The 22,451-nt window shown below is 57.0% G+C and overlaps 4 protein-coding genes across 7 annotated transcripts; all 4 read right to left on the minus strand.

The window, feature by feature from the left end:
* Nucleotides 1–1,923: 1,923 nt before the first annotated feature.
* LOC308072067 (ribosome-binding protein 1-like) lies at nucleotides 1,924–22,026 on the minus strand. 2 transcript variants are annotated; one of them, XM_080408400.1, is made up of 7 exons: nucleotides 20,937–22,026; nucleotides 7,657–8,697; nucleotides 4,041–4,439; nucleotides 3,344–3,492; nucleotides 2,997–3,119; nucleotides 2,661–2,813; nucleotides 1,924–2,331 (listed from the first exon to the last, which is right to left on the minus strand). In XM_080408400.1, the coding sequence occupies exons 3-7, from the start codon at nucleotides 4,417–4,419 to the stop codon at nucleotides 2,209–2,211; spliced, it is 927 nt and encodes a 308-aa protein (XP_080264526.1). In that variant the 5' UTR covers nucleotides 4,420–4,439; nucleotides 7,657–8,697; nucleotides 20,937–22,026; the 3' UTR covers nucleotides 1,924–2,208. The 2 variants fall into 2 exon arrangements, with proteins under 2 accessions (XP_080264526.1, XP_080264525.1); XM_080408399.1 differs by lacking the exon at nucleotides 20,937–22,026 and having other exon boundaries at nucleotides 7,657–9,690.
* Nucleotides 4,941–7,325, minus strand: LOC308072069 (uncharacterized protein). Its single transcript, XM_080408402.1, has 2 exons — nucleotides 6,664–7,325; nucleotides 4,941–6,568 (listed from the first exon to the last, which is right to left on the minus strand). Exons 1-2 carry the CDS (start codon nucleotides 7,027–7,029, stop codon nucleotides 6,026–6,028), a joined length of 909 nt encoding a protein of 302 aa, XP_080264528.1. The 5' UTR covers nucleotides 7,030–7,325; the 3' UTR covers nucleotides 4,941–6,025.
* On the minus strand, nucleotides 14,253–20,531 carry LOC308072062 (ribosome-binding protein 1-like). 2 transcript variants are annotated; one of them, XM_080408393.1, is made up of 6 exons: nucleotides 19,993–20,531; nucleotides 16,378–16,776; nucleotides 15,681–15,829; nucleotides 15,334–15,456; nucleotides 14,998–15,150; nucleotides 14,253–14,668 (listed from the first exon to the last, which is right to left on the minus strand). In XM_080408393.1, the coding sequence occupies exons 2-6, from the start codon at nucleotides 16,754–16,756 to the stop codon at nucleotides 14,546–14,548; spliced, it is 927 nt and encodes a 308-aa protein (XP_080264519.1). In that variant the 5' UTR covers nucleotides 16,757–16,776; nucleotides 19,993–20,531; the 3' UTR covers nucleotides 14,253–14,545. The 2 variants fall into 2 exon arrangements, with proteins under 2 accessions (XP_080264519.1, XP_080264518.1); XM_080408392.1 differs by lacking the exon at nucleotides 19,993–20,531 and having other exon boundaries at nucleotides 14,254–14,668; nucleotides 16,378–17,714.
* Nucleotides 17,764–19,640, minus strand: LOC308071788 (uncharacterized protein). 2 transcript variants are annotated; one of them, XR_013931305.1, is made up of 2 exons: nucleotides 18,936–19,640; nucleotides 17,764–18,904 (listed from the first exon to the last, which is right to left on the minus strand). XR_013931305.1 is itself a non-coding variant. In XM_080407720.1 (2 exons), exons 1-2 carry the CDS (start codon nucleotides 19,363–19,365, stop codon nucleotides 18,362–18,364), a joined length of 909 nt encoding a protein of 302 aa, XP_080263846.1. In that variant the 5' UTR covers nucleotides 19,366–19,640; the 3' UTR covers nucleotides 17,764–18,361. The 2 variants fall into 2 exon arrangements, 1 of the variants encoding a protein (XP_080263846.1); XM_080407720.1 differs by having other exon boundaries at nucleotides 19,000–19,640.
* Nucleotides 22,027–22,451: the final 425 nt, after the last annotated feature.

A 22,451-nucleotide genomic window follows, 5' to 3' on the forward strand; every position in this document is an offset into this window, starting at 1 on the left:
AAAAGTATATAATATGTAATAATAAAAATGTTACTCAACCTAGTTTCAAACCTAGGGTTTAGGCCCCTACTGGCTTGTAACTTTTACCTACAGTAAAGTCAGTATATGTTTTTATTTTTAGGAGCGGTAAGGTCCAGCTCATAGACTGGTCAGGCTGAAGTCCCTTTCTTCAAACCTTCCTCTTCCCCCTGGAGAAGGAAAACAGAGGTGGGTTACTCAGCTGGGTCTCAACCTTATCCTCGTGGCAGCTCAAGCATCAAAGCATTTCACAGGTGGGCCAGGTCCTGCCTTTTGAGCAGGGAGAACCATGACCACCATCTCCTATGCTCCCCGAGCTTCCCAAAAGCCACCCAGATGGTTTCTGGCAGCAAGTGCCACCTTGTCTCTGGTTTTCAACCACTGCCTGACACGCGCTTCCCCCTGCCTCCGCCAGCACCAAGGGGAGGGATGGCTGTGGCCACCACAAGGACCATTTCCTGAAGCTGTTCTTTCACTTCTTTATTGTTTCTCCCCCTCTGGCCAATTGGTCCTGGGTAACCTTCAGTAGGTCCCGAAGTTTGGTTGTTTCCTGGTCCAGGTCCCTTGTTATATTTTTTACCAGTTTTTCCTACATAGGAGTCAAAAGAAGGCATCTGCCTGAGCCTCCCTTGGCCCTCTGGTGACCTTCCCCCCTCCAGAACATCTCGGGTCACCTCAGGTCTGCACTGAGCCGCCTCGGTGGCCACAAGCCAGCGATGCGCCACTGCTCCAGCGGCGTGCTCAGAGGCCCTACCTGGGAGGTGTCCTTTAAACACCCCTAAAACCCCAAATCCAGGCACCCCCCGGTGACAACAAACAGGCCACAAGCTCTACCTCGTGCACCAAGGGCTTCAGAGTCGAGAGGGAGCACCCACGTCCTCGTGAGCACCTGCTGGCAGGGGCCACTGGGCTTCCTCTCTCACCTGAGGCCACCACCCATCAGGGTGCAGCATCTAGGCTTACCCCCACCCTCACAGCCGGCTGGTGAGCTTCACGGGTGAGCGAGAACGGCTCCCACCAGGGCAGCGTGCCCCCTGGGCTTTGCCGGGGATGCGCAATAGAGCTCGTTGCATGTGACAAACTGACAGGGGGCAGCAGGCAATGAAGAGGTCCGCCAGGCAGCTCGCTTTCCAAATGCGGACGCTCATCTCCCCCCGAGCTCTCCCCATGGCCAGCCCCACGGATCCCACACAATTCAGCCACCCGCCCCATCTCTCTGAGGGGAGCAGGTTTGCAGGCGCTTGCCTGACCTGCAGCTGCTCCACCTCCTTCTGCAAGGCTGCCGCTTTGAGCTCCAGGCTCTTCCTCTGCCGCTCCTCTTGCTGCAGCACCTTTGACTTCTCAGACAGCTTGTTCGTCAGCTTGGCGTACTCCTTCCGCAACCTGGCCAGCTCAGGGTTGTGCCTGCACCAAGAGAAGCAGCGTTATTCCAGCCCGCAGGCCAGTCAAGCATCCCTGGCATTACCCAGGGGGAACACATCCTCCTGTGGGCCTGGTAGCAGGGCTTGAAACATCTCAGCGGTGGCGTTCGCCTGTTTCTGGGACACGCCTGGTCCTTCAGGGATGGGGTGCAGAGAGCTGGCACATCACTTTTCAAAAGCTGCGTTTCCATCACAGGAGACATTCCTTTCTCATGAAGGAGAAGTCGCAAGGATCTGTGTTCCCAGACACAGGAGAAAGCACTCTAGGCAGCTGGAGTCTGCTCTGTAATTAGTTGGGCGCTGTTAATCACCAGCCATTTCAGACCTTCTATAGAAAGGAGCGTGAAATTCTTCTCCCTAGCTCCTGTTTGTTCTGTATGCACCAGGCAGGTCTCGGTTCTCTGCAGCACCGCTCCCATCAAGGAGCCAGCTACGTTTCTTCTGAAGCTGGTGAGCACAAGCTCCCCGAAGTGGGGAGCAATGCTGCAGCGCCTTCTGGTCCCCTCTGCCCCCCTCCGCTGGCATCGGCACAGGTGACCCCAAAGCAGAGAGGGTTTCCCCTGCCCTTCCACTTGGGAAAAACATCCTCGTTTCCCCTGCCAGGCCCCCAAAAGCCATTTGGCAATCTCTTCCTCACTCCCTCCTCTACCTCCAGCTAGCTGGGGTGCCTGTAGAAGCACCCTCCAGAAAGCGGGTGGCCAAGCCTGATGGACAGCCACCCCCAGGGCTTGCCAGAGGGCGGCCCCAGGCTCTGCCCCCCGCCCCAGTCTTACTTGCTCTCCAGCCAGCTGCTGGTCTGGTAGAGGGCATCCCTCAGCATGGAGTTCTCCTGCTGCAGGCGAGCCAGCTGCATGTTGGGTCTGTTCTCCAGCTGCTCCTGCAGGGTCCGGATCTAGGGAGAGCCCAACAGGGGTTAATGCCGCCACCGCCGGTCCCTCTGCTCTCTCCTGAGAAGCCCACCCCATGAGCAAGAGGGACTGGCAAGGAAGCCACAGCGAGGTGTCTGCTGATGCTGAGAGCCCCGGGGCTGCCGCATCCCATGAGGATGCTCCCACATCCCTCTTCTAGCTTGAGCACCACGGCTCAGGAGCACTGCGGGGCTCTCGCCCCTCCCTGAGGCTCTGGTCCCCTCGTCCACCTCGGTCTTCTCCAAAAGACCAGGCACCTGCCACCGAAGGCCAGCCGTCAGACACCGGCAACAGAGCAGCGTGTGGGGCTCACCTTGTCCTGGAGCTCCTGCGTTTTCTGGACATGGTCCTGGTAGCTGGCCTGCATGCGTGCCTGCACCGCTGCCATCTCCTGCTCGCGGGCCAGCAGCTGCCCCTTCAGCTTGCCCTCCACAGCCATCACCTTAGCCCGCTCGGCCACCAGCTCCTTCGAGGAGAGAAGCCACCCGGTCAGTCCTCAGCGTAGGAATTTCCCTACTTTAAGGGGACTTGAAACAAATGGCCTCCGAGCTCAGAAGGCTTTAAAAAGTGTAACTCCTTCGGAGGTGCCCCCATGCCGTGAGGGGCAGGGCCCGTGCCAGGGGTGCCGGGAGGGCTGCGCGGCACTTACCTTGCTCAGCTCCCGCCTCTTGTTTCTGGCAGCGGCTGCAGCCTCCTGCTCAGTGGCGAGCTGCTTCTCCTTCTCCTCCAGCCGGCGTTTCAGGACAGCGACCGGGCCACCCTTCTGCATGGCCTGCCGGCACAGGGTGGCACATCAGCGGGGACCGCCACCGACCGATCCAACCCCTCCCCCCCACACGCACAGGGTCCTGCCCTCTGCTCCAGGGAAAATTCAGCTCCCGTCTCTAAGGCTGACCCTCGGGGGACAGCCTGCCCGAAAACGGGCTGCCTTCACCCCTGCGCACCCCCCGAGGCTCGGCCCAGCCCTGGCGGCCACGGCGGTGCTGGCAGCCCTACCGTGTGCCAGGTGTCCTGGACGATGCCCGCTTTCTCCCTCAGGATCTCCATGAGCCGCTGGGCCTCCCCCTCGCTGAACACCGTGCTGCTGACTGTGGACACAAGCGTCTTGTAGGGCAGGTAGAGGGGCCCATCCGAGTCCGCAGGTGCTGGGGAGGAGAGAGGAGGGGTTGGGAGCGCTCGAGCCAACGGCAGGGCTGAGTAGCATCACCTCAGTTGACTTCAACCCCGTAACTGCCATTTCACGCCAGCAACCGCCCAGATGTCCACAGCCAAGTTTGATACCTCTCTAACTGAAAGCAATGTGACGAGCGCTGGGGACGGCGCTCACCACAGACAAGCGTTCCCTGAGCCAGCTGCCACCTCTGCCTGGCTCTGCTACTGCTCCTGCCGCCCTGCCACCGCCCTCCATCACACTGAGCGTTTCCAGCCGGAGCTGGGCACGCTTTGCTAATGCCAGGGAGCAGAGACATGGTGGGCATCAGAAGCTGGACTCCATCGTGACACAGCCTCGCTGGGGGACGTCGCTCCACGCAGCGGTGCCGGTGGCGCAGAGCAGCAAGGTCGTCTCCTGCCTTTCACTAGGCAGGTTCGTTCCAGCTCTTTCTTTGCTAAGGGAACGAGATGACTCCAGCCCTTCTCCGATCCCTCTGCCGGCTTACTCGACGGGGAAATACGCAGAGGAACTTGGCCTTACCTGGCTCGCGTTTCTTCTTGGATGCAGCTGCCTTCTTGACAGGTCCATTAGGCTTCTGCTCCTCATGGGTTGGAAGAACATTTGGTATCTTGATGGTGACGGAGCTGACAGCTGGAGCACTTTGGTGCTGCTCTGCGATCTTTCCATTTGGTTTCTCTTCCTTTTCCTTTCCTTTTTTCTCAACAGCTTCCTCTTTCTGCTTTTTCTCTTTTTCCTTCTGCTGGGTGGTCTTATTGTATTTGCCTTGCTTGGCCAAGGCTTCCTCAGAAGGAAGGAGGACCTTCTCCAGGAAGGAGAACAGGAAGATCCCAATGGCCAATACCACCATCAAACCTCCACAGACTACAACATCCAGTGTCGGAGGGTCATAGACATCCATCGTGCCTTATTATTCTGTGCCTGCAGGACACCAGAACAACAGTTAGTGGGGACAACAAGGAGGTGCAACAGCCTCTCTGTGAGCAGCGAGTCTCCTATGTCCATCTGTGTTTCCAAATGGCACCACGCTCCAAAAAGTGCTCAGGATTCACATACCTCTGGTGAGGGCAACCTGACGACACCCCACCCCCCACCCCAGGTTTGTGCTCCTGCGCAGCGCAGCACAGCGCACGGTGCTCCATCCGCACCGCAGGGACCGCTTGCGCTGGCTGCAGCAATCTCCAGAAGAACCAAAGAGGGGGAAGAAAAAAGCAGGGGTGCAATCAGAGACATTCATGAGCACAGTGCCCATGACATGTCCAATGGGACGCTTTTGCATGACCTTGGGCAATACCTGCAGCCCTGCGGCAGTAAGAGAGCCCGTTTTCAGACTGCCTGGTGCAGTTTGGCCAAGACCTGGGCTCTCGCTGGGGCATCTGGCCTTTTCTCTGCACCCAGGCGCAGGTGGAAGTGCATCAGGGTCTCAGCTTTGGAATAAAACACCCCCCTGGAAGGGGAAAGCATGCACGGGAGAGCTTTCCCCAGCTTTGCAACAGCCTTGGCCGCCTCCCTTTGCCACCCGCGCCCTGCGGCACTGCTGGCCTCTGCCCAGCCTGGCAGGGAGGATGCGCGGTGACCGCATCCCACTGGGTCGCTGCTCCCAGCTGCCAGTGACGAGAACCAGCCCAGCAATGATGCTACAGACAGCACACAGAGAACCAAGATGCTACCAGCTCCTTGAGATGCAAACACCAAGAAAAGGCCTAAGTTCAAGCCAAAGCAAAGCAAAGCGTGGTCATTAACCGTCTCATCTCCCCGGCAGATGCCCGCAGGAAGAAACGAGACTTGCAAAGGGAGTGCTGGATGTGGCACTTCTCTTTCCACCTCTGCCATTAACTGGCGGGCAAACCGGGCACAGGGTCCTTTCCCACCCTCCTCTCCACGCTCAGGTTCTCCACCCATAACACACGGAGCAGCAACGGAGACCGTACTGCCTGGTCTGAGACCTGGCAGGCGGGGTGCAGCCCCACGCGGAGGAAGATGCTGCTGCCTGCACTCTTCTTAACCGCTAACCGAACCCCGTCCCGAGTCTGGAAGCCAGGCTCTTCCCCGCTGTCCCGCTCGCGCGTTTCCCCCGTGGGGGCATCACCTCCACGTGGCTCACAACCCCCCAGATGCTGCAGTCAGGCAGTTCATCTGCGCAGGGGCACTCCCCAGGAGGTGCCAGGCTGCGCTTTCTCGTGACCAACGCATCAAGCCCTCGGCTATCAGAAGTTCCCACCCCGCGCCTAACTGAAAACATTTTCAAATTTCCTCTTGAAGAGGCTGCAGGTTGAGGAAGGAGGGAGGGGCTGCAAAGGGAGGAGGCAAAATTAAGGCTATAACTAAGGAGATCAGCATCTTTTCAAAACCTCGGTGCTCGCAGGGAGAGACCTCAGAGCCTTTCCCTTTCTAACAGCCGACAGCGGCGAACTCACTCCCAGCCGAATCCGCACCGGTGCAGCCAGGGGGACACAGTGCAAGGAAAATGTCACCTGCAGCCCCCAGGGGGGGTTTTGAGGGATGTTTCAACCAGCAGCCCAGCTCTCCCTGCCCGCCTCTCCAAGCACCCCAGCCGAAGCAGCAGAGAGCTGGCAGGCGGGCACGCTGCCAACGCCAGCTGGAACCAGCCTCCCCCGGCAGGGCCACCTTCCTACCCCAGGGCACCGCTCGAGATCCCAGCTGATACTACAGGCATCGCTACCCCAGGTCCACCCAGGCCGTTTCGATTTCAACGGCCTCAGCCGGCTCCATCCCAGCACAGCTGGTGCCAGCTCCCTCCCTCCTGACAACGCAGCATCACTTTGGGATGGTCCCCATCGGGACAGAGGGATTATTCCTAACCTGCAGGGTGAAAAGGGCTGCTTTTCCTCTTCCTGGCAGGAAATAGAAGCGAGGGTCCAGAGAACATGTACCCACGTCCTTCTGCTGGCTTTAGGGCCAGACCAATGCTCCCCGGAGCTGTTCCGGGGCGGAACTGAGCGCCCTGCATTCCTCACCTGGCAACCCCAATGTGCCGGTACCAACAGAGCTGCTGACCTCACAATGCCATCGCCAACAGAGCTGCTGACCTCACACTGCCACCACCAGTAGAACCCTGACCTCCTGTTGCCACCGCCAACAGAGCTCCTGACCTCCTGTTGCCACCGCCAACAGAGCTGCTGACCTCACACTGCCACCTCCAGTAGAACTCCTGACCTCGCGCTGCCACCGTGGCAGACTTAGGCCAAAATTTGTAGCTCCAGCTTAGGGCAAGGGCATCGCCGACTGATGGCAAACGCCCTCCAACCCCACCAGCTGCTCCCGCCACCTCCCAAAGCAGCTGGATGCTGGTTTGGGCTTTGGGTTTTGGTTGGGGTTTCTTTTGAGATGCTAGTGAGAGATGAGAACTTCGCAAGTGAAATGCCCTGTGACGGAGCTCAGATGAGCCCTGGCTAAAACCTACAAGGTGTGACTGAATTTTGGAGGCAGTAGAACTGTGCTCAGGACAAGAGCAGGTTTTGCCATGTCTGTGACACCATAGCTGTGCCATGCAGAGCAGCACATCTGCACCACACAGGCTGGAAACCGTTAGATTCCTTCCAGAGCTGCTGCTGTGGCAGAGGACGTTCAGCCCTGTGTCTCTTGAAAGACCCGATCTCAAACATACTGTGCAATGGTAGTAATTAACAATGCGCTTGATTTAGAGGTGTGGTTGTGATTACTCATTTGAAAAGGCACTGCGTCTCCACGTGGAGAAGCAAAGTTCTAGTCAGCCTGTCAGACCCCGCTAACCAAGGAGTCAACACCTTGCTGCAGCATTCAGAAATGTCATGCTAAGCCGGCCTGGCTTGTAGCCAGAGAGCGCTGCCCCCACCTCGCTTCCTCCTGCTGCACTGGGCCACAATCTTGCAGCCTGCAAGGCAGACAGCACCGTTGTGCAGCAGTGCCAGCCTTCACAGGACAGCTGGCCGGTGGACTGGAACTACCCAGGGAGGCTGTGCTGCACATGCGGAAGTTAAAGAAAGAACTCCTGACAAAATGCAGCTTCTCTCCGCATCAGACAGGCTTGGGTTGGGCTCCCCGCCCTCCAAGAAAAGAATGCATTGGTGGTTCCTTGGAGCAGCAAAGCCTTTCTGGTCTCTACAGCCCAGATTCTCACTCTGATTCTTTCACCCACCTCTCCAGAGCCAGCGGGAGCAGAGTCAGCCATCGGAGCCTGCTTGCGTGTAGCCTCCTCACCCGCCGTATCCAGGGTAGCCCTAGAAAGGAGAGATCCGCTCCTGAGAGAGCCTGCGGTGACAAGGGGACGGTCTGAGCACGCATGTAGTGAAAACGTTCTCCCTGGTGTTTCTACATTGCTACTTGGCGTGTAGCCAGATGTCTCCTCTGACACCCGTCAGGGAAAACCATCCAAATGCCTAAGCTAAGGCAGGACTTACCTGCTTGGGTGACCCGATTGCCTCTTCTAATGTTACTGCCAAGTGTGTTTGATCGATTACTAGCATGTTGGAATGCCGCATTATTGTGCGTTTTGCCTCTTTTTTTTTTAGGCAGAAAGCATGAATGCCAAGCAAATGGGCCAGAGGACCTGACCGAGCTTGCATGGCTGAGAAGCCAGGAGGCTCCCTGGTCGTAGCTCTTGAAGCAAGTCCCGTCTAGATGCCATGGAGTGCCACAACTCTACAGGCATTCCATGTTTCAATAGATCAGTCATGTAAAGCAACCATTGCAGGCAAGGGTTTCACTAACTGTAGGGAAGCTGTCTGGTAGAGTAGGTTTTGGAGATGTAGCTCGTATGTACAAATGACCCTCAATAAATCACATCTAAGGATTTCTCTTGGTGTATTAATATTTGCATTGGTTGCCCAGCAGCCCAACACTGTCCCCGATGGATTAACACTAAAGGTCTCCCAAAATTGTTGGTCCAGTGCTGCAACGTGTCAGTGTATCACGGGACGAAAGGGCGGTGGGTGGGTGGGTGGGGTGAGAACAATCTGGTTCCTGCTCTTAATTTTCTAAACTGTAAAAAGCAAAATTCAGTCAGTCTTTTGGAGGCTCCTGGTCAAATTGCCAAGCTCAGAACCCGTTTCCCCTGTAACCATTAAATACAAAAGTGAAAACCTCTAGTGAAAGTTAGGCTAAAACGACCTGTTGGCACAAAAACTGGGTTAAATTCTTCGTGCTTGCAGTTGCAGAGCAGTACTTATAAAGGCTAATTCTGAAGTGAAATAGCGATAAAATAGACAGACTTTTCTGGAGAAATCGTCCTAATCCACTCTTGTAAACTGGCGGTGCAGGAAACAAGAGTTAAAGGTTCACTCGTTCTAGAGGGTCAGTGTTCTTGTTGTGAAGTGCCTTGAGTTCCCTTTCAGCCTGAGGGATTCTATAAAAACGGCTTTTTGTTGGCATAGTTGAATTTAGAACTACCTTCGTTTCTCTCATACGCACTTACTAGCGGGTCAGATGCTTCTGCGAGACAGAAGCGGCACTGTCCCCGCCGCTCCCGGCACAGCAGCAGGCTGCGCTGGCTTAGCCGCAGGGCCAGGGAAATGGTGGTCCATGACCTCACGCAGCACGTGCCCTCTCTGGCCACGCTGCGCGGTTCAAACCTTGAATTCAGAGGCAGGCGGTGACGGACTGCTCTGACTTGGCGCCCGTGCGGGTCACCGCGCTGGGAGCACAAGGGTTTCCGATGCAAAGAGATCCACCGGAGCGAAGCTTTGTGACTTTTGAGAAAAGCAAAGCGGCCTGGTTTGTGCTGGGGCTTTTCGCCTGTGTTTCAGTCAGCTCTGAGCTCACCCAAAAGCGGCTCGTCGTCGTCCTCATCAAGGGCTCGTCCTTGCCGAGGTGTCTGCAGGACTGGTCTCTGTCCAAAGTGCAGGTTGAGAAGGAAATGTGGTGACACAGCGGGACTGGTGCTGCCTGACAAACCACGGGAACTCCCAGCCCCAGATCCACCTGATGACGCGCCTCCAGACTGCAGGCATCTTCCAAGAGACAGCCAGCCCAGGTGACGCCGTGGGGGCCTTCTGCCTGGGATTTCCTCCCTCGGTTAGGAAAGGGAGCAGGAGAAACCCTGCAAAGGGGGAAGGATGTCAGACCTGGAAGGTAGGAGTGCAGTTTGCACAACGGGAAAGCCCTCGCTCGCATCAGGGACTCGCCTCCAAAGTGCCTTAGTCCCAGGGATCTTTTGAGGGATGAGAAGCCTGAGGTGTCACAGGCTGACAGGTGCCCGGCCGACAGCGCGAGTGCCCCCAGCAAAGCAGGCATGTTGCAAAACGCCACGGGCTCCCAGGAGAGCAGGGGCTGGCCAGTGCTCAGCCCTGTGCTGGTGGGCAAGGCTTGGCTTTCCCTACCCCCTCAGGGTGGACTTCCCCTTCCACCAAGGTGCCGGGGGAAGAAAAAAATCCCAGCAGGACCACTTCAGGTGTGGAAAATTAAGCTGAACCTCTTTCCCCAAAGAGATGTGAGGTTTTTCAGCTTTGCTTAGCAAGAATCTGCCCATCTTTCCTCCTAAAAGAGCCAGCTCGGCGACGTGTCCTGGAAGGGCAACAATGTCCCCCCATGCTGGGGACACCAAATCTGCTCTCACACAGTCTCTGGAGCATCATCAGAGCCCTTAGTGTGCTTGGGACACTGGCTGCCCTCCTTGCATTGGCTGGTTTGGGGGCTTTGTTACTGCTTCTGTGTTAACGCCTGGGTATCATCTGCCCTGTTTTGCACAAGAGCTCACAATCAAGGGAATCGCTGCTGCAAAAGCAAAAAAGAGAAAGCTGAAAAGCGGAAAGATCGCATCACTTTGCTGCACCTGCTGCTGGGGGGCTCTCGCTACCGGGGGCTCTCCGAGGGTGGTGGCCACCCCGCTACGCTCGACAGCTTGCTCCAGCTCGGTTTGCAATCCTGGTAAAATCCAGGCGTTCCCTGACTTTTTGAGGATCTCAAAGGCAAAAGGTATCAGGCCAGGCATGCTGCAGACATGACAGTGCTGTCACTGGCCGTCCTTGGTTCATGAGGTCCCTCCCATGCGCCGCAAAGCCCAGGAAGAGAAACTGAAGGCTAATGGTGGCTGCGGGGAGAAGCTCTGCTCACCGGGTTTGTCCCTCCGGCGCGGGGAGATGGACCTGCCAGAGCCCGGGGTACTTGTCAGGTATGCAGCCTATGCACGTACAACAGGGCTGGGGGGCGCAGCGGCAGCAGGGCTTGTAGTGAGTGCGTGGGGTCTCAGCTGCCGCGCCAGGGGCTGGGGCCACCACCTCCCGGGGACACACAGCCCTCTGGCCAGGTGCGGCGCTCCATCACCTCCCATCCTGAGAGGCACTGCAGGCAGTGATGGAGGGGTGTCACCGAGCCACCCACCGGATCTGGGGAGGCGGGGGCGGTCCTTCTCGCGGCTCAGCGTGACCCTCCAAAGGTGCTCAGCCCATTTCTGCAATGAGCATTGACGAGCTCAGCACTGATGGGTGCCCCGGCTTCTGGGGGCGGCAGCCCTTGCTCAGTCAGCGAAGCCCCAGCTAGCTCGGTGCCTCTGGACAAGGGTGGGAGGCAGGTCTGGGGGGCAGTGGGGGGCTGCGTGGGGGGCTCTCGGCTTGCCATTCCCTCAGCCTGAATTCAGCAGGACCCCATCTTCTTGCCTGATCAAAGACCCCACAGCCCAAGTGTGACTTGCACATCCCTTCTCCATCATGACCCAGAAAGCTGCAGTGCTGGGGGGACAGGACACGTGTCTACCCAGTCCTGCCTGCGTGGAGTCTCTGCTGTGTCTGATATAGAGGCTGAGCACACGCTGACTTCTCTGGGAGCAAAACGGAGGCGCGTCTGGCCTTCATCCCCCTTCCTGGCCTTGGTTCTTCACACACCCAGGAGGTACCAAGCCCTTTGGGGGCCTTTTCTCCCCACCAGCTCCTCAAATGACGCTGATGTCAGCGCTGGGCTCAGCAGCTTTATTGTGAGGAGACAGGCACCGAGCTGCGACGTGGTCTCTGCCATTCCCTAAGAAACCAACTTCAAATAAAAAAAAAAGGAAAAATTAAAAAAAAAAAAAAAAAAAAGCCACAAGAAGGGGAGAGAGAAGGCTGGAGAGCCCGGCAGTGCCCAAGGACCACCACCACGCAGCACCCGCAGGGTCAGAATTACAGGGGTGCGCTGCGGCTTAAGCGAGCAGGAGCAGCCTGCGCCGGGCTGGCGTGGCTGTGCTGCTGTGCCCTGTCCCCACGCTCACGCTGCTCTGCCCTGTCCCCACGCTCAGCCTGACCCCATGGCAGGGGACCGCGGGGTGCACCGCCAGCGTGAAAACACACGTGGCTGGAAGGGAAGGGTTCTCTCCTTTGTGTGTCTTGGAGGAAAAAACAGAAGGTATGGCTGTTTGCAGCACAGCGAGCAAGGCGGGGAATAAAGGATCTGCTCCCGGCCACAGCAGGGGCCTTCTTCAGTGACCCCAACCACCTGGCTGGCTTGCAAACTTAATAAAAATTAACAAATAATAACCGGGAAAATGAAGCAAGGATAAGCTCTTTTCACTACGTCATTGTAATTGCACCGACACCCAGAAATACACAAAAGCCACCCATCAAAGAGAGGCTTCCTTCCCGGTGGCTCGCACTTTCACACTTCTTTCACTCCAACAAACAACAACAAAAAAGAAAAATATAGAAAAAATAAAAATAAATAATTGCAGCAGTTGATGTACAAGCACAGTCTTCCCTTTTCACACATGCGTGGGTTCTGCCTGCCCCGACGTGGCCGGAGCGTCTCCCTGGGGAACAAACTGTTGGTTGTACAAAACACTATGAAGATTTTCTTACAAACATATGCCTGCAGTGTTTACTGGTTGGGGTTTTCTGCAATTTTATTTTCCAATAAAAAGTATATAATATGTAATAATAAAAATGTTACTCAACCTAGTTTCAAACCTAGGGTTTAGGCCCCTACTGGCTTGTAACTTTTACCTACAGTAAAGTCAGTATATGTTTTTATTTTTAGGAGCGGTAAGGTCCAGCTCATAGACTGGTCAGGCTGAAGTCCCTTTCTTCAAACCTTCCTCTTCCCCCTGGAGAAGGAAAACAGAGGTGGGTTACTCAGCTGGGTCTCAACCTTATCCTCGTGGCAGCTCAAGCATCAAAGCATTTCACAGGTGGGCCAGGTCCTGCCTTTTGAGCAGGGAGAACCATGACCACCATCTCCTATGCTCCCCGAGCTTCCCAAAAGCCACCCAGATGGTTTCTGGCAGCAAGTGCCACCTTGTCTCTGGTTTTCAACCACTGCCTGACACGCGCTTCCCCCTGCCTCCGCCAGCACCAAGGGGAGGGATGGCTGTGGCCACCACAAGGACCATTTCCTGAAGCTGTTCTTTCACTTCTTTATTGTTTCTCCCCCTCTGGCCAATTGGTCCTGGGTAACCTTCAGTAGGTCCCGAAGTTTGGTTGTTTCCTGGTCCAGGTCCCTTGTTATATTTTTTACCAGTTTTTCCTACATAGGAGTCAAAAGAAGGCATCTGCCTGAGCCTCCCTTGGCCCTCTGGTGACCTTCCCCCCTCCAGAACATCTCGGGTCACCTCAGGTCTGCACTGAGCCGCCTCGGTGGCCACAAGCCAGCGATGCGCCACTGCTCCAGCGGCGTGCTCAGAGGCCCTACCTGGGAGGTGTCCTTTAAACACCCCTAAAACCCCAAATCCAGGCACCCCCCGGTGACAACAAACAGGCCACAAGCTCTACCTCGTGCACCAAGGGCTTCAGAGTCGAGAGGGAGCACCCACGTCCTCGTGAGCACCTGCTGGCAGGGGCCACTGGGCTTCCTCTCTCACCTGAGGCCACCACCCATCAGGGTGCAGCATCTAGGCTTACCCCCACCCTCACAGCCGGCTGGTGAGCTTCACGGGTGAGCGAGAACGGCTCCCACCAGGGCAGCGTGCCCCCTGGGCTTTGCCGGGGATGCGCAATAGAGCTCGTTGCATGTGACAAACTGACAGGGGGCAGCAGGCAATGAAGAGGTCCGCCAGGCAGCTCGCTTTCCAAATGCGGACGCTCATCTCCCCCCGAGCTCTCCCCATGGCCAGCCCCACGGATCCCACACAATTCAGCCACCCGCCCCATCTCTCTGAGGGGAGCAGGTTTGCAGGCGCTTGCCTGACCTGCAGCTGCTCCACCTCCTTCTGCAAGGCTGCCGCTTTGAGCTCCAGGCTCTTCCTCTGCCGCTCCTCTTGCTGCAGCACCTTTGACTTCTCAGACAGCTTGTTCGTCAGCTTGGCGTACTCCTTCCGCAACCTGGCCAGCTCAGGGTTGTGCCTGCACCAAGAGAAGCAGCGTTATTCCAGCCCGCAGGCCAGTCAAGCATCCCTGGCGTTACCCAGGGGGAACACATCCTCCTGTGGGCCTGGTAGCAGGGCTTGAAACATCTCAGCGGTGGCGTTCGCCTGTTTCTGGGACACGCCTGGTCCTTCAGGGATGGGGTGCAGAGAGCTGGCACATCACTTTTCAAAAGCTGCGTTTCCATCACAGGAGACATTCCTTTCTCATGAAGGAGAAGTCGCAAGGATCTGTGTTCCCAGACACAGGAGAAAGCACTCTAGGCAGCTGGAGTCTGCTCTGTAATTAGTTGGGCGCTGTTAATCACCAGCCATTTCAGACCTTCTATAGAAAGGAGCGTGAAATTCTTCTCCCTAGCTCCTGTTTGTTCTGTATGCACCAGGCAGGTCTCGGTTCTCTGCAGCACCGCTCCCATCAAGGAGCCAGCTACGTTTCTTCTGAAGCTGGTGAGCACAAGCTCCCCGAAGTGGGGAGCAATGCTGCAGCGCCTTCTGGTCCCCTCTGCCCCCCTCCGCTGGCATCGGCACAGGTGACCCCAAAGCAGAGAGGGTTTCCCCTGCCCTTCCACTTGGGAAAAACATCCTCGTTTCCCCTGCCAGGCCCCCAAAAGCCATTTGGCAATCTCTTCCTCACTCCCTCCTCTACCTCCAGCTAGCTGGGGTGCCTGTAGAAGCACCCTCCAGAAAGCGGGTGGCCAAGCCTGATGGACAGCCACCCCCAGGGCTTGCCAGAGGGCGGCCCCAGGCTCTGCCCCCCGCCCCAGTCTTACTTGCTCTCCAGCCAGCTGCTGGTCTGGTAGAGGGCATCCCTCAGCATGGAGTTCTCCTGCTGCAGGCGAGCCAGCTGCGTGTTGGGTCTGTTCTCCAGCTGCTCCTGCAGGGTCCGGATCTAGGGAGAGCCCAACAGGGGTTAATGCCGCCACCGCCGGTCCCTCTGCTCTCTCCTGAGAAGCCCACCCCATGAGCAAGAGGGACTGGCAAGGAAGCCACAGCGAGGTGTCTGCTGATGCTGAGAGCCCCGGGGCTGCCGCATCCCATGAGGATGCTCCCACATCCCTCTTCTAGCTTGAGCACCACGGCTCAGGAGCACTGCGGGGCTCTCGCCCCTCCCTGAGGCTCTGGTCCCCTCGTCCACCTCGGTCTTCTCCAAAAGACCAGGCACCTGCCACCGAAGGCCAGCCGTCAGACACCGGCAACAGAGCAGCGTGTGGGGCTCACCTTGTCCTGGAGCTCCTGCGTTTTCTGGACATGGTCCTGGTAGCTGGCCTGCATGCGTGCCTGCACCGCTGCCATCTCCTGCTCGCGGGCCAGCAGCTGCCCCTTCAGCTTGCCCTCCACAGCCATCACCTTAGCCCGCTCGGCCACCAGCTCCTTTGAGGAGAGAAGCCACCCGGTCAGTCCTCAGCGTAGGAATTTCCCTACTTTAAGGGGACTTGAAACAAATGGCCTCCGAGCTCAGAAGGCTTTAAAAAGTGTAACTCCTTCGGAGGTGCCCCCATGCCGTGAGGGGCAGGGCCCGTGCCAGGGGTGCCGGGAGGGCTGCGCGGCACTTACCTTGCTCAGCTCCCGCCTCTTGTTTCTGGCAGCGGCTGCAGCCTCCTGCTCAGTGGCGAGCTGCTTCTCCTTCTCCTCCAGCCGGCGTTTCAGGACAGCGACCGGGCCACCCTTCTGCATGGCCTGCCGGCACAGGGTGGCACATCAGCGGGGACCGCCACCGACCGATCCAACCCCTCCCCCCCACACGCACAGGGTCCTGCCCTCTGCTCCAGGGAAAATTCAGCTCCCGTCTCTAAGGCTGACCCTCGGGGGACAGCCTGCCCGAAAACGGGCTGCCTTCACCCCTGCGCACCCCCCGAGGCTCGGCCCAGCCCTGGCGGCCACGGCGGTGCTGGCAGCCCTACCGTGTGCCAGGTGTCCTGGACGATGCCCGCTTTCTCCCTCAGGATCTCCATGAGCCGCTGGGCCTCCCCCTCGCTGAACACCGTGCTGCTGACTGTGGACACAAGCGTCTTGTAGGGCAGGTAGAGGGGCCCATCCGAGTCCGCAGGTGCTGGGGAGGAGAGAGGAGGGGTTGGGAGCGCTCGAGCCAACGGCAGGGCTGAGTAGCATCACCTCAGTTGACTTCAACCCCGTAACTGCCATTTCACGCCAGCAACCACCCAGATGTCCACAGCCAAGTTTGATACCTCTCTAACTGAAAGCAATGTGACGAGCGCTGGGGACGGCGCTCACCACAGACAAGCGTTCCCTGAGCCAGCTGCCACCTCTGCCTGGCTCTGCTACTGCTCCTGCCGCCCTGCCACCGCCCTCCATCACACTGAGCGTTTCCAGCCGGAGCTGGGCACGCTTTGCTAATGCCAGGGAGCAGAGACATGGTGGGCATCAGAAGCTGGACTCCATCGTGACACAGCCTCGCTGGGGGACGTCGCTCCACGCAGCGGTGCCGGTGGCGCAGAGCAGCAAGGTCGTCTCCTGCCTTTCACTAGGCAGGTTCGTTCCAGCTCTTTCTTTGCTAAGGGAACGAGATGACTCCAGCCCTTCTCCGATCCCTCTGCCGGCTTACTCGACGGGGAAATACGCAGAGGAACTTGGCCTTACCTGGCTCGCGTTTCTTCTTGGATGCAGCTGCCTTCTTGACAGGTCCATTAGGCTTCTGCTCCTCATGGGTTGGAAGAACATTTGGTATCTTGATGGTGACGGAGCTGACAGCTGGAGCACTTTGGTGCTGCTCTGCGATCTTTCCATTTGGTTTCTCTTCCTTTTCCTTTCCTTTTTTCTCAACAGCTTCCTCTTTCTGCTTTTTCTCTTTTTCCTTCTGCTGGGTGGTCTTATTGTATTTGCCTTGCTTGGCCAAGGCTTCCTCAGAAGGAAGGAGGACCTTCTCCAGGAAGGAGAACAGGAAGATCCCAATGGCCAATACCACCATCAAACCTCCACAGACTACAACATCCAGTGTCGGAGGGTCATAGACATCCATCGTGCCTTATTATTCTGTGCCTGCAGGACACCAGAACAACAGTTAGTGGGGACAACAAGGAGGTGCAACAGCCTCTCTGTGAGCAGCGAGTCTCCTATGTCCATCTGTGTTTCCAAATGGCACCACGCTCCAAAAAGTGCTCAGGATTCACATACCTCTGGTGAGGGCAACCTGACGACACCCCACCCCCCACCCCAGGTTTGTGCTCCTGCGCAGCGCAGCACAGCGCACGGTGCTCCATCCGCACCGCAGGGACCGCTTGCGCTGGCTGCAGCAATCTCCAGAAGAACCAAAGAGGGGGAAGAAAAAAGCAGGGGTGCAATCAGAGACATTCATGAGCACAGTGCCCATGACATGTCCAATGGGACGCTTTTGCATGACCTTGGGCAATACCTGCAGCCCTGCGGCAGTAAGAGAGCCCGTTTTCAGACTGCCTGGTGCAGTTTGGCCAAGACCTGGGCTCTCGCTGGGGCATCTGGCCTTTTCTCTGCACCCAGGCGCAGGTGGAAGTGCATCCAGGGTCTCAGCTTTGGAATAAAACACCCCCCTGAAGGGGAAAGCATGCACGGGAGAGCTTTCCCCAGCTTTGCAACAGCCTTGGCCGCCTCCCTTTGCCACCCGCGCCCTGCGGCACTGCTGGCCTCTGCCCAGCCTGGCAGGGAGGATGCGCGGTGACCGCATCCCACTGGGTCGCTGCTCCCAGCTGCCAGTGACGAGAACCAGCCCAGCAATGATGCTACAGACAGCACACAGAGAACCAAGATGCTACCACCTCCTTGAGATGCAAACACCAAGAAAAGGCCTAAGTTCAAGCCAAAGCAAAGCAAAGCGTGGTCATTAACCGTCTCATCTCCCCGGCAGATGCCCGCAGGAAGAAACGAGACTTGCAAAGGGAGTGCTGGATGTGGCACTTCTCTTTCCACCTCTGCCATTAACTGGCGGGCAAACCGGGCACAGGGTCCTTCCCACCCTCCTCTCCACGCTCAGGTTCTCCACCCATAACACACGGAGCAGCAACGGAGATCGTACTGCCTGGTCTGAGACCTGGCAGGCGGGGTGCAGCCCCACGCGGAGGAAGATGCTGCTGCCTGCACTCTTCTTAACCGCTAACCGAACCCCGTCCCGAGTCTGGAAGCCAGGCTCTTCCCCGCTGTCCCGCTCGCGCGTTTCCCCCGTGGGGGCATCACCTCCACGTGGCTCACAACCCCCCAGATGCTGCAGTCAGGCAGTTCATCTGCGCAGGGGCACTCCCCAGGAGGTGCCAGGCTGCGCTTTCTCGTGACCAACGCATCAAGCCCTCGGCTATCAGAAGTTCCCACCCCGCGCCTAACTGAAAACATTTTCAAATTTCCTCTTGAAGAGGCTGCAGGTTGAGGAAGGAGGGAGGGGCTGCAAAGGGAGGAGGCAAAATTAAGGCTATAACTAAGGAGATCAGCATCTTTTCAAAACCTCGGTGCTCGCAGGGAGAGACCTCAGAGCCTTTCCCTTTCTAACAGCCGACAGCGGCGAACTCACTCCCAGCCGAATCCGCACCGGTGCAGCCAGGGGGACACAGTGCAAGGAAAATGTCACCTGCAGCCCCCAGGGGGGGTTTTGAGGGATGTTTCAACCAGCAGCCCAGCTCTCCCTGCCCGCCTCTCCAAGCACCCCAGCCGAAGCAGCAGAGAGCTGGCAGGCGGGCACGCTGCCAACGCCAGCTGGAACCAGCCTCCCCCGGCAGGGCCACCTTCCTACCCCAGGGCACCGCTCGAGATCCCAGCTGATACTACAGGCATCGCTACCCCAGGTCCACCCAGGCCGTTTCGATTTCAACGGCCTCAGCCGGCTCCATCCCAGCACAGCTGGTGCCAGCTCCCTCCCTCCTGACAACGCAGCATCACTTTGGGATGGTCCCCATCGGGACAGAGGGATTATTCCTAACCTGCAGGGTGAAAAGGGCTGCTTTTCCTCTTCCTGGCAGGAAATAGAAGCGAGGGTCCAGAGAACATGTACCCACGTCCTTCTGCTGGCTTTAGGGCCAGACCAATGCTCCCCGGAGCTGTTCCGGGGCGGAACTGAGCGCCCTGCATTCCTCACCTGGCAACCCCAATGTGCCGGTACCAACAGAGCTGCTGACCTCACAATGCCATCGCCAACAGAGCTGCTGACCTCACACTGCCACCACCAGTAGAACCCTGACCTCCTGTTGCCACCGCCAACAGAGCTCCTGACCTCCTGTTGCCACCGCCAACAGAGCTGCTGACCTCACACTGCCACCTCCAGTAGAACTCCTGACCTCGCGCTGCCACCGTGGCAGACTTAGGCCAAAATTTGTAGCTCCAGCTTAGGGCAAGGGCATCGCCGACTGATGGCAAACGCCCTCCAACCCCACCAGCTGCTCCCGCCACCTCCCAAAGCAGCTGGATGCTGGTTTGGGCTTTGGGTTTTGGTTGGGGTTTCTTTTGAGATGCTAGTGAGAGATGAGAACTTCGCAAGTGAAATGCCCTGTGACGGAGCTCAGATGAGCCCTGGCTAAAACCTACAAGGTGTGACTGAATTTTGGAGGCAGTAGAACTGTGCTCAGGACAAGAGCAGGTTTTGCCATGTCTGTGACACCATAGCTGTGCCATGCAGAGCAGCACATCTGCACCACACAGGCTGGAAACCGTTAGATTCCTTCCAGAGCTGCTGCTGTGGCAGAGGACGTTCAGCCCTGTGTCTCTTGAAAGACCCGATCTCAAACATACTGTGCAATGGTAGTAATTAACAATGCGCTTGATTTAGAGGTGTGGTTGTGATTACTCATTTGAAAAGGCACTGCGTCTCCACGTGGAGAAGCAAAGTTCTAGTCAGCCTGTCAGACCCCGCTAACCAAGGAGTCAACACCTTGCTGCAGCATTCAGAAATGTCATGCTAAGCCGGCCTGGCTTGTAGCCAGAGAGCGCTGCCCCCACCTCACTTCCTCCTGCTGCACTGGGCCACAATCTTGCAGCCTGCAAGGCAGACAGCACCGTTGTGCAGCAGTGCCAGCCTTCACAGGACAGCTGGCCGGTGGACTGGAACTACCCAGGGAGGCTGTGCTGCACATGCGGAAGTTAAAGAAAGAACTCCTGACAAAATGCAGCTTCTCTCCGCATCAGACAGGCTTGGGTTGGGCTCCCCGCCCTCCAAGAAAAGAATGCATTGGTGGTTCCTTGGAGCAGCAAGGCCTTTCTGGTCTCTACAGCCCAGATTCTCACTCTGATTCTTTCACCCACCTCTCCAGAGCCAGCGGGAGCAGAGTCAGCCATCGGAGCCTGCTTGCGTGTAGCCTCCTCACCCGCCGTATCCAGGGTAGCCCTAGAAAGGAGAGATCCGCTCCTGAGAGAGCCTGCGGTGACAAGGGGACGGTCTGAGCACGCATGTAGTGAAAACGTTCTCCCTGGTGTTTCTACATTGCTACTTGGCGTGTAGCCAGATGTCTCCTCTGACACCCGTCAGGGAAAACCATCCAAATGCCTAAGCTAAGGCAGGACTTACCTGCTTGGGTGACCCGATTGCCTCTTCTAATGTTACTGCCAAGTGTGTTTGATCGATTACTAGCATGTTGGAATGCCGCATTATTGTGCGTTTTGCCTCTTTTTTTTTTAGGCAGAAAGCATGAATGCCAAGCAAATGGGCCAGAGGACCTGACCGAGCTTGCATGGCTGAGAAGCCAGGAGGCTCCCTGGTCGTAGCTCTTGAAGCAAGTCCCGTCTAGATGCCATGGAGTGCCACAACTCTACAGGCATTCCATGTTTCAATAGATCAGTCATGTAAAGCAACCATTGCAGGCAAGGGTTTCACTAACTGCAGGGAAGCTGTCTGGTAGAGTAGGTTTTGGAGATGTAGCTCGTATGTACAAATGACCCTCAATAAATCACATCTAAGGATTTCTCTTGGTGTATTAATATTTGCATTGGTTGCCCAGCAGCCCAACACTGTCCCCGATGGATTAACACTAAAGGTCTCCCAAAATTGTTGGTCCAGTGCTGCAACGTGTCAGTGTATCACGGGACGAAAGGGCGGTGGGTGGGTGGGTGGGGTGAGAACAATCTGGTTCCTGCTCTTAATTTTCTAAACTGTAAAAAGCAAAATTCAGTCAGTCTTTTGGAGGCTCCTGGTCAAATTGCCAAGCTCAGAACCCGTTTCCCCTGTAACCATTAAATACAAAAGTGAAAACCTCTAGTGAAAGTTAGGCTAAAACGACCTGTTGGCACAAAAACTGGGTTAAATTCTTCGTGCTTGCAGTTGCAGAGCAGTACTTATAAAGGCTAATTCTGAAGTGAAATAGCGATAAAATAGACAGACTTTTCTGGAGAAATCGTCCTAATCCACTCTTGTAAACTGGCGGTGCAGGAAACAAGAGTTAAAGGTTCACTCGTTCTAGAGGGTCAGTGTTCTTGTTGTGAAGTGCCTTGAGTTCCCTTTCAGCCTGAGGGATTCTATAAAAACGGCTTTTTGTTGGCATAGTTGAATTTAGAACTACCTTCGTTTCTCTCATACGCACTTACTAGCGGGTCAGATGCTTCTGCGAGACAGAAGCGGCACTGTCCCCGCCGCTCCCGGCACAGCAGCAGGCTGCGCTGGCTTAGCCGCAGGGCCAGGGAAATGGTGGTCCATGACCTCACGCAGCACGTGCCCTCTCTGGCCACGCTGCGCGGTTCAAACCTTGAATTCAGAGGCAGGCGGTGACGGACTGCTCTGACTTGGCGCCCGTGCGGGTCACCGCGCTGGGAGCACAAGGGTTTCCGATGCAAAGAGATCCACCGGAGCGAAGCTTTGTGACTTTTGAGAAAAGCAAAGCGGCCTGGTTTGTGCTGGGGCTTTTCGCCTGTGTTTCAGTCAGCTCTGAGCTCACCCAAAAGCGGCTCGTCGTCGTCCTCATCAAGGGCTCGTCCTTGCCGAGGTGTCTGCAGGACTGGTCTCTGTCCAAAGTGCAGGTTGAGAAGGAAATGTGGTGACACAGCGGGACTGGTGCTGCCTGACAAACCACGGGAACTCCCAGCCCCAGATCCACCTGATGACGCGCCTCCAGACTGCAGGCATCTTCCAAGAGACAGCCAGCCCAGGTGACGCCGTGGGGGCCTTCTGCCTGGGATTTCCTCCCTCGGTTAGGAAAGGGAGCAGGAGAAACCCTGCAAAGGGGGAAGGATGTCAGACCTGGAAGGTAGGAGTGCAGTTTGCACAACGGGAAAGCCCTCGCTCGCATCAGGGACTCGCCTCCAAAGTGCCTTAGTCCCAGGGATCTTTTGAGGGATGAGAAGCCTGAGGTGTCACAGGCTGACAGGTGCCCGGCCGACAGCGCGAGTGCCCCCAGCAAAGCAGGCATGTTGCAAAACGCCACGGGCTCCCAGGAGAGCAGGGGCTGGCCAGTGCTCAGCCCTGTGCTGGTGGGCAAGGCTTGGCTTTCCCTACCCCCTCAGGGTGGACTTCCCCTTCCACCAAGGTGCCGGGGGAAGAAAAAAATCCCAGCAGGACCACTTCAGGTGTGGAAAATTAAGCTGAACCTCTTTCCCCAAAGAGATGTGAGGTTTTTCAGCTTTGCTTAGCAAGAATCTGCCCATCTTTCCTCCTAAAAGAGCCAGCTCGGCGACGTGTCCTGGAAGGGCAACAATGTCCCCCCATGCTGGGGACACCAAATCTGCTCTCACACAGTCTCTGGAGCATCATCAGAGCCCTTAGTGTGCTTGGGACA

The sequence above is a fragment of the Falco punctatus genome (assembly GCF_963210335.1).
Source record: "Falco punctatus genome assembly, chromosome: 12".
Lineage (NCBI taxonomy): Eukaryota > Metazoa > Chordata > Aves > Falconiformes > Falconidae > Falco > Falco punctatus.